The sequence below is a fragment of the Oncorhynchus tshawytscha genome, linkage group LG25, assembly GCF_018296145.1.
Source record: "Oncorhynchus tshawytscha isolate Ot180627B linkage group LG25, Otsh_v2.0, whole genome shotgun sequence".
Lineage (NCBI taxonomy): Eukaryota > Metazoa > Chordata > Actinopteri > Salmoniformes > Salmonidae > Oncorhynchus > Oncorhynchus tshawytscha.
Window position 1 is genome coordinate 21,374,413 of NC_056453.1, and position 14,663 is coordinate 21,389,075.

Here is a 14,663-nt window from a genome sequence, read left to right on the forward strand (position 1 = left end):
GGCCGAGCAGTTGCCATACCAGGTGGGGATGCAGCTATAGACCCTTTTGAGGATCTGAGGACCCATGCAAGAGAAGGTTTTTATACTTTTTCTTAAAGAGGGATAACCGTAGACTCCATTAACTGAAAATGTACTTTTATTGGTGGGGATGCTTGAGATTGTGGTGAAATGGGTCAGTGAATGTGTTAAGATCAGACACCAGCAACTAAGCAGATATTTAATTCAAGACCTAAACAAACAAGCCCATCCATCAAGTAAATAGAGTTACATCATACTTCTGTGTGGCAAGAGACAATACTATAGTAACAGGCTGTTATTAACAGCAATCTCAGACACCATATCAGACAAATTCAATCTGATTAGCTTTCTCAAACAGGCCAAGTCACTGTAAACAAATGCAGTAAATACAATCATAAATCCAAAGGTTTAGTCAGTCGTTCATTGAGTAAGCATTGCACCAGTGTGTGGGGGAAAACAAAAACAAAGTGACATTTTCACTGTTTGGTTATGAATTGACCAATTATTACTCAGTGTGAGCCACAGTACCTCCTTCCACAATATACATTCCACATTTGAGACATGGATTGTGTAACATACCCCACTCCTGCCTCCTAGCGAGGAACACCCTCTTGATGGACAATGGGAGTCAGTACAACCAAGAGGATGGAGGCTTCATCCTCTGAAGATGGCTGGGGGCAGCATGATACTGCTCAGCTGTTTCGTTGTTACTGGGTTCTCCTACACCTTCCCCAAAGCCATCAGTGTCTACTTCAAAGAGCTGATGAGGGATTTTTTCGTGGGTAACGGCGACACAGCCTGGATATCCTCCATCATACTGGCCATGCTCTTATAGCTCAGGTCTGAAGACGATCAAAGAGATGCTTTAGGGGCCTCTGAGGTTGAATCCTATACGAAAAACAAAGCTGTCCGATGTCAACAAAAAGGACTGCAATTTTGAATGGGAGGATCAAAATAGAAAATGTGACCATCTTGGACATGTATTTTGTCTGGAGATCTGAATAATTTCAATAAGAAATACACATGCCTTGTCTGTGAACTGTACTGAACAAAAATATAAACGCAACATTTGCTAGTGAAAAAATGACCGCCACAAAAGTTATTATGGCGGTGCTTAGTTAAAGCAACGCACCTATAGACCTGTGTTTATCATTGGCTATTTTTACTTTTCGTACATTGTGCATGTGTTTTCCTGGTGTGAATGGTCTGTTGACAAGTCTGTCAAAATCCCTGTGTAGCGATTGGCTGAATATTGCGTCATTGTACTTTTAACGCCTTCCACTCTTGTTGCTCTCAGGAAGCGGGTAATAGATAGTCTAGCTGGAAGAGGACTGTGTCGCGAAGGCCTTTTCTTTAGAAAATAAACCCTATGTTTAACTGGAAACAGTGAACTTATTTATTTGCGGTCTTAGTCGTTCAAGTTCCTATACCAAATATGCCAAGAGGCGGTGAGTATCCAGCGCCGTTATTTTCGCTAACGTTCCAAGTGTAACTGTTAGCTAAGTTAGCCAGCCAACGTGATATCAACTCAAGAAATATAGCTTGCTAGCTAACTAATTGCTGGATCTGGTCAAATGTATCTTCTACTTGAGTATCAACGTTTCGTGAGAACTGACGTAACGTTAGTTAACTACCAAGCTAACTAGTTACAGCTGTCAGCTAACTAATTAGCTAGCTAGTTAGCTTGCAAGCTAGGCTACTGTCACTACAGTAGTTGATCGCTAAACTTGGTCTAGCGAACACCATTTGTACCCAGTTGATTTCAGCCAGTTAATTTCATCCCCAGTAGTAATGATATGTAACTAATGAGTTAACATTATGCCACAATATAGTAAGGCAGCGAAGAAGCTCAATCACTTTCTGACATCTGTAACCATCCTGCAGAGTGAACGTCATGTCTGACTCATCTCTGGTTCTCTGATCTCCTACAACATGCCTTGCTCTCATTTGTCGTTTGTTTGTTTTTTAGGTAAAAAAGGTCACAAGGGCCGGGGAAAGCAGTTCAGCAACCCTGAAGAGATTGATAGACAGATGAAAGCACAGAGAGAGCTGGTGAGTAAAGGACCCGTGGCTCTGAGGGGATATCTAGTTTTTGCCCCTTGTGGTTAACATAGTTCTAAACAGATCCCTGTATTATAGACCACATACAAGGTTCCAGCTTTGCAAGTGCAATGCGTGGGAAATATATTTTCAACCTGCATTTACTTGCTGATATTTCATAAATTCTTGATTTGGAACCCACCAGTGACTTAAACTCCTGTTTCAAATTGCAGGTGTAACTCCAACGAATAAATATACCGAAATATTTTAAATCCAGATTGAGAAATACCTTTAGAATATACTGTGTGATAAATGCCATTTGAATATAAAAATGTGTTTACTTTGCAGTCTATAGCCTGGCTGCTCGACCTCCTGCACCAGTTAATTTAGCTAGTAACATATATCTATATATTCAGAGGTGTGAAATACATTTCAAACAGACATGACGTCTTGAACATGATCTAACCGGTGAATGTGTGATAGGAGGCGAACGGTGGAGTAGAGAAGGAGGAGGAGAAGTCATCAGGATCTGATGACAGCAGCAGTGAAGAGGAGGACGTTGTGAGTGCGGGATCTCCTTTTAATGTTTAGTCTGTCCGCTAAGGAATTAGAAGTGTTGTGGTTTTACTGAAAGGCTTGTCAAGTTGCACCTATTCACTTTCCGTGTCACCTACCATTTACTTGCCAGCACTACCTCAGTCAGAGCTGCAGTGTTGGCTCTCTGTTCAATGGCTTGATGTTCTGTTACTGCAGAATAAGAAGAAGAGTGGAGTGGAAGGATTGATTGAGATTGAGAATCCCAACCGTATATCCCAGAAAAGTAAGAAGGTGACCGAGCTTGATGTCAACGCACCCAAAGAGCTGTCACGCCGAGAGAGGTGAGGCTCTCTCTTTTCCTTCAAGTCTCAGGCCTAATGCCAATGTCTAAAATGAAAGGATTGAAGTCAGTGGATTTAGGAAGAGCCCGTTTTGACTTGTTGGTGAAAGTCTTGGGAGTAGGTGTAGGCAAGGATATGTTATCATTCTAAAGTCTTGAAAGCAGGACCCGGTTTTACCATCTTGCTTTCTGTCTCAGGGAGGAGATAGAGAAGCAGAAAGCTAAGGAACGCTACATGAAGCTTCACCTAGAGGGGAAGACAGACCAGGCACGGGCTGACCTCGCCAGGCTGGCCATCATCAAGAAGCAGAGAGAGGATGCACAAAAGAAGAGGGACGGCCTCAAAAAAGGTGAGGGATAAGGAATCTCTCATACTGTGCTTGTCCTCTGTGCTATACTGTCTGACAGGAACACAGGGCTTAAATGGTTAGTCAGAAAGTCATACAGGCACTGTTTATTCAGACAGACTGGTTGCTCCTTTTGAATTCAGTGCCTGACTGTCTTTATCTGACGATTTCCTAGAAAAAGAAGCTGAAGACTCCAAGTCCAAGCGTTAGGCCTGTCTCCCGAGGACTTGGCCTGGAAAACGATCTGGGGGGGATGGAGAGACAAGACTGTAGGAGGGGATCGATATGAGGGTTGTCATCTCAGGGGTAATATGTGCTTGGGCTCCTGCCCTTCATCTCCGATGAGGGAAGGGTGTGAGCCGGGCGTTATGGAGGAGACGGAAAAGGAGCACTTCAGGTTTGCCTGTTTAGTTCCTCCATATTCTGTGAGGTCACAGCGGCAGGCGTTCTAGTGTCTTCACTCCTCCCCTGTGTTCTAATTCTAAAGCTGCTGGAGATCATTCTTTGATTATATATTTTTTGCATTTTAACACTGTTTACTTATGAATGGGAAGTGTTGTGGGAGGATGAGTAGGGGTTTGTATACTTTCATCTGACCTGTTATTAAGGTGAATCAGGTGGTGGTGGTTGGGACAGAGGAACATGTTATACAGGAAATCTATGTATTCTTTATTATGTTCTGTTTCATCTATACATGTTGTCTTCATTCACAACTTGACAGTTCAGTCATTTGCCTCCAAAGGAAAGATGTGGGAAAGAAGAGGTCCCATAGGCAGAAGTGTGTCAGACAAAACATGTATAAAGGAATGTCAGCCTTTATGCAACTTCTATTTAGGTGTTGGAGTTTTTACCCTTTATTCTGTTGGTGTTTCTGCCCGGACATGTTTAGCGCGTTTCAGCTGCCAGCTGGCTCTAATTTCTGATTGAACCACTTTGCAGCGTAAAGTCTTGTAGTCAAAAAGGAGCTCTGTTGGCATAAAAATTAATTGTTAATATTTCATAATTACCTTGAAAAAGCATTGCTGGGGCCTCATACTGTAAGTCTCTTTTGCAGTGCTATGTTTTCTCTTCTGTAATGTTTTTGCCTTTGACAGTTTACACAGGGCAATGTCAATGGTCGCGTTCCCCTGCTCAGAAGTTGGATGCATCAACAATGGTTGCGTGCATCCTCATCGACTGTGGTCAGGCACCAGATTGCTATAACATAATGTGGTTAGCTGATGGGGAAAATACCTTTCTGGGCATTGTAAGATTTGGCATGCATAAGCAACGGCTGAGCAGAGGAACGCGCCCACTCTATTAGTCATAAGGATGCTATGCTATAGTGTGATGGTTGGAACCTGAGATGCCTTTTAACAGGAAAGCAATATTCTATGAATGGAGGTGGCTGAAACTCATTTCTCTCTTGAAAACATACAGTATATACAAAGTGTTTTAATGTTCATAATAATGACTCTCCAGGATTGGTCAATTGTTTGATTTGTCTGTATTTGAGTTCATTTGTTGTATAGAAATAAATACATTAATAGATAAATTAATAACCATTGTTTTGGGTATCATTTATCTTTTATTGAATGGACTCGTAATACATTCTTAGCCTACGCTGCACCATACACATCACACAGTGCATTTTGAAAGTATTCAGACCCCTTCCCCTTTTACACATTTTGTTTTGCTCCAGCCTTTTTCTAAAATGTATTAAATGAAAAACATTATCCTCATCAATCTACACACAATACCCAATAAGGATAAAGCAAAAACAGGTTTTTAGAAATGTTTGCAAATGTATTTATAAAAAACAAGTTGTTTAAGTAACTATTCAGACCTTTGCTATGACACTCGACAATGAGCTCAGGTGCATCGTGTTTCCGTTGATCATTGTTTCTACAACTTGATTGGAGTGCAATTGTCGTAAATTCAATTGATTGGTCATGATTTGGAAAGGCACACAGCTGTCTATGTAAGGTCCCACAATTGACAGTGCATGTTAGCGCAAAAAGCAAGCCATGTGGTCGAAGGAATTGTCCGTAGAGCTCAGACAGGATTGTGTCGGCACAGATCTGAAGGGTACCAAAACATTTCTGCAGTATTGAAGGTCCCTAAGAACACCGTGGCCTCCCATCATTCTTAAATGGAAGTAGTTTGGAACCACCAAGACTCTTCCTAGACCTGGCCGCCCGGCCAAACTGAGCAATCGAGGGAAAGAAGTCTGGTTCCCAAGAACAGTGGCCTCCATTCTTAAATGGAGGAAGTTTGGAACCACCAAGACTCATCCTAGAGTCGGCCAAACTGAGCAATCGGGGGTGAAGAGCCTTGGTCAGGGAGGTGACCAAGAACCCGATGGCCACTCTGACAGAGCTCCAGAGTTCCTCTATGGAGATCGTAGAACCTTCCAGAAGGACAAACATCTCTGCAGCACTCCACCAATCAGGCCTTTGGGGCAGACAGAAGCCACTCCTCAGTAAAAGGCACATGACAGCCCGCTTGAAGTTTGACAATAGGCAACTTAAGGAATCTCAGACCATGACAAGCAAGATTCTCTGATCTGATGAAACCAAGATTGAACTCTTTGGCCTAAATGCCAAGTGTCACTTCTGGAAGAAACCTGGCACCATCCCTACAGTGAAGCATGGTGGTGGTAGCATCATGCTGTGGGGATGTTTTTCAGCATTAAGGGACTGAATGGAGCTCAGAGAGATCCTTAATAAAAACCCACTCCAGAGCACTCAGGACCTCAGACTGGGGTGAAGGTTCACCTTCCAACAGGACAACAACCCTAAGCATACAGCCAAGACAATGCAGGAGTGGCTTCGGGACAAGTCTCTTAATGTCCTTGAGTGGCCTAGCAAGAGCCCAGACTTCAACTTGATCGAGCATCTCTGGAGAAAGCTGAAAATTTGCTGTGCAGTGATGCTCCGCAGCTATTCTGACAGCATGAGAAAAACTCCCCAAATACAGGTGTGCTAAGCTTGTAGCGTCATACCCAAGAAGGCTCGAGGCTGTAATCGCTGCCAAAGGTGCTTGAACAAAGTACAGAGTAAAAGGTTTGAATACTTAAGTAAATGTGAAATGTATTTTTTTAAATGTATTTTATCTCAATTTTGTGAAATCCAATTGGTAGTTAGTCTTGTCCCATGCAGTAAATCCTGTACGGACTAGGGAAAGGAAACACTGTACAACTGGTGACCGTGTCAGCGTGCATGCGCCCGGCATAGGAGTCGCTAGACCGCGATGGGACAAGGACATCCCAGCCGGCCAAACCCTCCCCTAACCCGGACAACACTGGGCCAATTGTGCGCCGTCTCAAGGTCACAGCCGGCTGCGAGTCAGCCTGGGATGGAACCCGGATCTATAGTGATGCCTCAAGCGCTGTGATGCAGTACCTTAGACCTCTGCGCCACTCAGGAGGTCAGTTTTTTTTTTATATACTTTTGGAAACATTAAAAACCTGTTTTTGTGTTGCCATTAAAGGGTTATTGTGTGTGGATTGATAAAGGGGGGGGGGGAAACAATTTAATCAATTTTAGAATAAGGCTCTGACGTAACAATGTGGAAAAAGTGAAGGGGTCTGAATACTTTCTGAATGCTCTGTATGACATTGCAGAAGCTGTAGGCCTAATTATACAGACTCTTTTTTTGATGCCTCTCATATAGAACATTTTGTTCTTGCACACCCTAAGCTTTTCAGAGCTGGACAAAAGATCTGCTTTGGCTTCAGTAGCTGATGTGAATGCTCTGACAGACGGTGTGTAATACGTTGAGTCCACTGCTTGGCTTCTAGGGTGTCGTTGAACAGAGTGGTAACGCACAAGATTATGATACTGTAGTGGATTTGGGGGATAGCACTGATGGTCGCTACAATGCATATAGGTGAAACCATTTCTTCCCCCCGAGATGGTAGCTGAAGACTATAAGCTTTGGCTATTGCTTATTGCTCATTTTCCACACCGTTCACCAATCTACCCATCACCCCATACCTAGTGACTATCTCTTTGCAATTTCACTGTGACCACCAGGCTGCAGTATTTGATAAGGCCACAACAGCCAATCTGCCCATGGGCCTACATGCAACTGTACTGATGTTGTAGGTAAACTGGACATTTTCAGAAATGTCAACGATAGTATAAGCCTATCAGAAAACATAGCTAGGATAGATTGCTATTGTGTCACCACTCACATACCATAGTTATTAGACTCAATATGAGAAGTGACACCCAGACTTCAATAGATTGTGTTTCCCCTTTTCTCTCTCTCTCACATCCTGCTCCTATGAGTGCTGTGGACAGACCGCTTCCATTTACAGAAGCAGAGACCGAACAGAATGTCAGATCGTCCAGTATTATTCGCCCATAATAGCACCATAGACGTTGTATTTAGATTCTCATGTAAAGTAAAAGTATCGTGCATATCCTCAAGTCATCGGGGGACTGATGTTGACACAGACAGGCCTGTATTCAGTGATGTGCTTTGAAAATAAATGGATAGGTGTGTGTGTGTGTGTGTGTGTGTGTGTGTGTGTGTGTCTTGGTAAATCCTTGTTAGTAGCTACTACAAGATTTACCAAGGGCCCTTGCACAATCTACTATGCATGGTGCATCCTCAACCAGCACACCCGAAATTAAAGATGCAGAATACTACATCTAGGCAGACATACAGTATACAGCAGGGATCATCAACTAGATTCAGCCATGGGAAGATATTTTCTTGACCAAGGCCCTTCTCCTCCGATTGCTCAGTTTGGGGGGCGGGAACATAATTACAAATAATTTCTAGATTTCAAATTAACCACAAGAAGCCAAAATAGACATATTTGACTAAAACATAATAATTTCAAACCTTGCTTACATTTGTATACAATCATGTCTCTCTATTATGTTTTGGAATACTTGGGAACAGATTTACAAAATTAATATAACTTGGAGCTGATTTCCTGGAGTTTTTACAGTCTATTATGTCCAACAATTAAAATATTTTATTTATGCTTCTAAAACATGTGTCCACATAAAACCACCCGTGGGTCACCAGTTGGGGAAACCTGGTATACAGTATACTTTCAGTGTACAAAACATTAGAAACAACCTCCTAATATTGAGTTGCACCCACTTTTGCTCTCAGAACAGCCTCAATTCTTCAGGGCATGGACTCTACAAGGTGTTAAAAGCGTTCCACAGAGATATTGGCCCATGTTGACTCCAATGCTTCCCACAGTTGTGTCAAGTTGGCCGGATGTCCTTTGGGTGGTGGACCATTCTTGATACACACGGAAAACTGTTGAGCAGGAAAAACACAGCAGCGTTGCAGTTCTTGACACAAACCGGTGCGCCTGGCACCTACTACCATACCCCGTTCAAAGGCACTTAAACATTTTGTCTTGCCCACTCACCCTCTGAATGGGACACATACATAATCCATGTCTCAATTGTCTCAAGGATTAAAAATCGTTCTCTAACATGTCTCTTCCCCTTCATCTCTACACTGCTTGAAGTGGATTTATTAGGTTACATCAATAAGAGATCATAGCTTTCACCTGGATTCACCTGGTCAGTCTATGTCATGGAAAGAGCAGGTGTTGCTAATGTTTTGTATAATCAGTGTATATGACTCAGACCATTAGTTTATATCATCAATCATACATATGGACGTTTACATCCTATAACTGTATAGTACAGTAATATATTCCATCAAACTGATCATCCTCAATTAAAGGTGAAGATTACGACATCTAGGCAGGTATACAATGCATTTGGAAAGTATTCAGACCCCTTAACTTTTTCTACATTTTATGATCTTACAGCCTTATTCTAAAATTGATTAAATAAATGTTTTTCCTCATCAATCCACACACAATGAGACATAATGACAGAGACAATAGGTTTTTAGACATTTTTGCAAATGCATTAAAAAAATACCCAGAAATACTTTACTGACATAAGTATTCAGACCCTTTGATATGTGACTCAGAACACTTTCCGAATGCACTGTAAGGTTATCTATGACTCAGATACTGTATGTACAGTGCATTCGGAAAGTATTCAGACCCCTTGACTTTTTCCACATTTTGTTACGTTACAGCCTTATTCTTAAATGGATGAAATAGTTTCCCCCCCTTATTAATCTACACACAATACCCCATAATGACAAAACAAACACAGTTTTTTATTTTGCAAATTAAAAACTGAAATTTCACATTTACATAAGTACTCAGACCCTTTATTCAGTACTTTGTTGAAGCACCTTTGGCAGCAATTATAACCTCAAGTCTTTGTGGGTATGACGCTACAAGCTTGGTACACCTGTATTTGGGGATTTTCTCCCATTCTTCTCTGCAGATCCTCTCAAACTCTGTGAGGTTGGATGGGGAGCGTTGCTGCACAGCTATTTGCCAGACTCTCCAGAGATGTTTTATCGGGTTCAAGTCTGGGCTCTGGCTGGGCCACTCAATGACATTCAGAGAATTGTCCCGAAGCCACACCTGCGTTGTCTTGGCTGTGTGCTTAGGGTCGTTGTCCTTTTGGAAGGTGAACCTTCGCCCCAGTCTAAGGTCCTGAGCGCTCTGGAGTAGGTTTTCATCAAGGATCTCTCTATACTTTGCTCCGTTCATCTTTCCCTCAATCCTGTCTAGTCTCCCAGTCCCTGGTCTGAAAAACATCCCCACAGCATGATGCTTCCATCACCATGCTTCACCGTAGGGATGGTGCCAGGTTTCCTCCAGACGTGGCGCTTGGCATTCAGGCCAAAGAGTTCAATCTTGGTTTCATCAGATCAGAGAATCTTGTTGTGAGTTCTTTAGGTGCCTTTTGGCAAACTCCAAGCGGGCTATCGTGCCTTTTACTGAGGAGTGGCTCCCGTTTGGCAACTCTACCCTAAAGGCCTGAATGGTGAAGTGCTGCAGAGATTATTGGGTTTCTGGAAGGTTCTCCCATATGCACATAGGAACTCTCGAGCTCTGTCAGAGTGACCATCGGGTTCTTGGTCACCTCCCTGACCAAGGCCCTTCTCCTCCGATTGTTCAGTTTGGCCAGCTCTTGGAAGAGTCTTGGTAGTTCTAAACTTCTTCCATTTAAGAATGTCCGAGGCCACTGTGTTCTTGGGAACCTTCAATGCTATATACTGGTGTGTGCCTTTTCAAATCATGTCCAATCACTTGAATTTACCACAGGTGAACTCCAATCATGTTTGAGAAACATCTCAAGGATGATCAATGTAAACAAGGATGCACCTGAGCTTAAATTCGAGTCTCATAGCAAAGGGTCTGAATACTTACAGTACCAGTCAAAAGTCTGGACACACTGTCTCATTCAAGGGTTTTTCTTTATTTTTACTCTTTTCTACATTGTAGAATAATAGCTAATACATCAAAACTATGAAATAACACATGGAATCAGGTAGTAAGCAGTGTTAGACATATCAAAATACATTTTATTTTTGAGATTCTTCAATGTAGCCACCCTGCCTTGATGACAGCTTTGCACACTCTTGGCATTCTCTCAACCAGCTTCATGAGGAATGCTTTTCCAACAGTCTTGAAGGAGTTCCCACATAAGCTGAGCACTTGTTGCGGCTTTTCCTCCACTCTGCGGTCCAACTTGTCCCAAACCATCTTAATTGGGTTGAGGTCGGGTGATTGTGGAGGCCAGGTCATCTGATGCAGCACTCCATCACTCTCCTTCTTGGTCAAATAGCCCTTACACAGCCTGGAGGTGTGTTTTGGGTCATTGTCCTGTTGAAAAACGAACGATAGTCCCACTTTCATTTGGTACTGTCCATACATAGCTCATTTTGGTCACAGGTCAAAGAATGGCTGAAGAATTTAATCATTTACCTGGAGCTAACACTGTAGTTAGCAATACTGGGTGATTTGAAAAGTCATAGTCATACGAACAATAATATAAACATTTTTGCTAAAAGTAGTTTTATCTTTCATTTACAATCTGTAGAAGCTATGAGAATATGAAGGTTCAGAACGTTTGTGAAGCATCACAGCACAGTTGAAAAATATATGGCAAATGGAAATCCACTTTGGATGGTGTTAAGAGATAGTGGAAGGGGTTGAATGGAGCTAAAGGGTGGGACTAATAACAACAAGATAATAAATGTAAAATATACTGTGTCTGTAAAATGTATATATAGGTTCAGAACATTTGTGAAATAGCACAGTTAAAAATATATAGCAAATAGAAATCCAAATGAATGGACATCAGAAATAGAGGAAGGCCAGGACTAAAAACAAACTAAATATATCTATTGTAAAATAGATTGTGTCTGTGTCTGTAAAATATATATAGTATGTATAAGCTGGAAGTAGAAGCCTAAGTGTTGTTATCTAGTAGTTTACTCCAATTAGAGTAAGGTTTCAGGGAAATAATAAAGTAAAATGCATTTTTAAAAGATATGTATTTGTATGTATATTTATATATATGTGGGTGTGTGTACAGTGGGGCAAAAAAGTATTTAGTCAGCCACCAATTGTGCAAGTTCTCCCACTTAAAAAGATGAGAGGCCTGTAATTTTCATCATAGGTACACTTCAACTATGACAGACAAAATGAGAAGAAGAAAAAAAAATCTAGAAAATCACATTATAGGATTTTTAATGAATTTGACTAATTTATTGATTGATTGATGAAAGCTACAAGCAGACCACCATAGTCCCTGTGCCCAAGAACACTAAGGTAACCTGCCTAATTGACTACAGACCCGTAGCACTCACGTCCGTAGCCATGAAGTGCTTTGAAAGGCTCTCTAGTGGCTCACATTAACACCATTATCCCAGAAACCCAAGACCCACTACAATTTGCATACCGCTCAAACAGATCCACAGATGATTCAATCTCTATTGTACTCCACACTGCCCTTTCACACCTGGACAAAAGGAACACCTACGTGAGAATGATATTCATGGACTACAGCTCAGCGTTCAACACCATAGTGCCCTCAAAGCTCAACACTAAGCTAAGGATCCTTGGACTAAACACCTCCCTCTGCAATTGGATCCTGAACTTCGGGCCTCCCCCAGGAGGTGCGGGTAGGTAGCAACACATCTGCCACGCTGGTCCTCAATACTGGAGCCCGTCAGGGGTGTGTGCTCAGTTCCCTCCTGCCCTTCCTGTTCACCCACGACTGCATGGCCAGGCACAACTCCAACACCATCCATAAGTTTGCTGACGACACAACAGTGGTAGGCCTGATCACCGACAACAACGAGACAGACTATAGGGAGGAGGTCAGAGACCTGGCCGGGTGGTGCCAGAATAACAACCTATCCCTCAACGTAATCAAGATAGAGCACACCCCCATTCTCAACGACAGGGCTGTAGTCGAGCAGGTTGAGAGCTTCAAGTTCCTTGGTCTCCACATCACCAACAAACTAGAATGGTCCAAAAACACCAAGACAGTCGTGAAGAGGGAACGACATAACCTATTCCCCCTCAGGAGACTGAAAAGATTTGGTATGGGTCCTCAGATCCTCAAAAGGTTCTACAGCTGCAAAATCGAGAGTATCCTGAATGGTTGCATCACTGCCTGGTGCGGCAACTGCTTGGCCTCCGACCGCAAGGAACTGCAGAGTGTAGTGTGTACATCACTGGGGCCAAGCTGCCTGTCATCCAGGACCTCTACACCAGGCGATGTCAGAGAAAGGCCCTAAAAATTGTCAAAGATCCCAGCCACCCCAGTCATAGACTGGTCTCTCTGCTCCCTGCATGGCAAGCAGTACCGGAGCGCCAAGTCTAGGACCAAAAGGCTTCTCAACAGCTTTTACACTCAAGCCATAGGACATCTCTTTTACGCTGCTGCTACTCTGTTTATCATCTATGCTAAGTCCCTTTAACTCTACCTACATGTACATATTACCTCAATTAGCCCAACTAAGCGGGTGCCCCATTGAGTCTGTACTGGTACCACCTGTATATAGCCTCACTACTGTTATTTTCACTGTCATTTTACTGTTTTTTTTTATTTCTTTACTTTACTATCTTTACTTTACTATCTATTGTTTACCTAATACCTACTTTTTACTTAAAGTGTACTGTTGGTTCGGGCTTGTAAGTAAGTATTTCACTGTAAGGTCTACACTTGTTGTACTCGGGGCAAGAGACACATAAACTTTAATTTGGTTTGATATGCCCTCTTACAAAAAAAAGCAAACCAGATGGGATGGCGAATCACCGCAGAATGCTGTGGTAGCCATGCTGGTTAAGTGTGCCTTGAATTCTAAATAAATCACTGACAGTGTCACCAGCAAAGCACCATCCCACCTCCTCCTCTGTACTTCACAGTGGGAACCACACATGCAGAGATTATCAGTTCACCCACTCTGTGTCTCACAAAGGCGCGGTTGGAACAAAAAATCTCAAATTTTGACTCCTCAGACCAAAGGACAGATTTTCACCGGTCTAATGTCCATTGCTTGTGTTTTCTGGCCCAAGCAAGTCTCTTCTTCTTATTGGTGTCCTTTAGTCGTGGTTTATTTGCAGCAATTCGACCATGAAGGCCTGAATCACGCAGTCTCCTCTGAACAGTTGATGTTGAGATATGTCTGTTACTTGAACTCAGTGAAGCGTTTATTTGGGCTGCAAACTCTAATGAACTTATCCTCTACAGCAGAGGTAACTCTGGGTTTTCCTTTCCTGTGGCGGTCCTCATGAGAGCCAGTTTCATCATAGCGCTTGATGATTTTTGCGACTGCACTTGAAGAAACTTTCAAAGTTCTTGAAATTTTCCGTATTGACTGACCTTCATGTAATGATGGACTGTCATTTCTCTTTACTTACTTATGCTGTTCTTGCCATAATATTGACTTGGTCTTTTTACCAAATAGGCTGTCTTCTGTATACCACCCTGACCTTGTCACAACAGAACTGATTGGCTCAAACCCATTAAGAAGGAAAGTAATTCAACAAATTTACTTTTAGGAAGGCACACCTGTTAATTGAAATGCATTCCAGGTGACTACCTCATGAAGCTGGTTGAGAGAATACCAACAGTGGGCAAAGCTGTCATCAAGGCAAAGCGTGGGTACTTTCAAATATAAAATATAATTAGATTTGTTTAACACTTTTTTGGTTACTACATGATTCCATATGTGTTATTTCATAGTTTTGATGTCTTCACTATTATTCTACAATGTAGGAAATAGTAAAAATAAAGAAAACATTCACAAAAATGTCTACAAACCTGCTTTCTCTTTGTTATGAGTATTGTGTGTAGATTTATGAGGAAATGTTTTTATTTAATCAATTTTAGAATAAGGCTGTAACATAACAAAATGTGGAAAAAGTCAAGGGTCTGAATGCTTTCCGAATTCACTGTATATATTATTTCACATTGATATTGAAAAACCCCTCTTCCTCTGCTGCTGCTTCAGTTGAGGCAACTTCCTCT

General features: G+C 42.1%; 1 protein-coding gene across 1 annotated transcript; it reads left to right on the forward strand.

The window, feature by feature from the left end:
• Window positions 1-1,292: 1,292 nt before the first annotated feature.
• pdap1a (pdgfa associated protein 1a) lies at window positions 1,293-4,820 on the forward strand. The gene is made up of 6 exons (XM_024387938.2): window positions 1,293-1,466; window positions 1,988-2,070; window positions 2,542-2,619; window positions 2,812-2,936; window positions 3,134-3,285; window positions 3,458-4,820. Exons 1-6 carry the CDS (start codon window positions 1,454-1,456, stop codon window positions 3,490-3,492), a joined length of 486 nt encoding a protein of 161 aa, XP_024243706.1. The 5' UTR covers window positions 1,293-1,453; the 3' UTR covers window positions 3,493-4,820.
• Window positions 4,821-14,663: the final 9,843 nt, after the last annotated feature.

Excerpts from the sequence above, each read along its gene's own strand:
- pdap1a (XM_024387938.2), top strand. Across the intron at positions 2,620-2,811 it reads GCAGTGAAGAGGAGGACGTT|AATAAGAAGAAGAGTGGAGT; the intron begins GTGAGTGCGGGA and ends CTGTTACTGCAG. Across the intron at positions 2,937-3,133 it reads GAGCTGTCACGCCGAGAGAG|GGAGGAGATAGAGAAGCAGA; the intron begins GTGAGGCTCTCT and ends TTTCTGTCTCAG.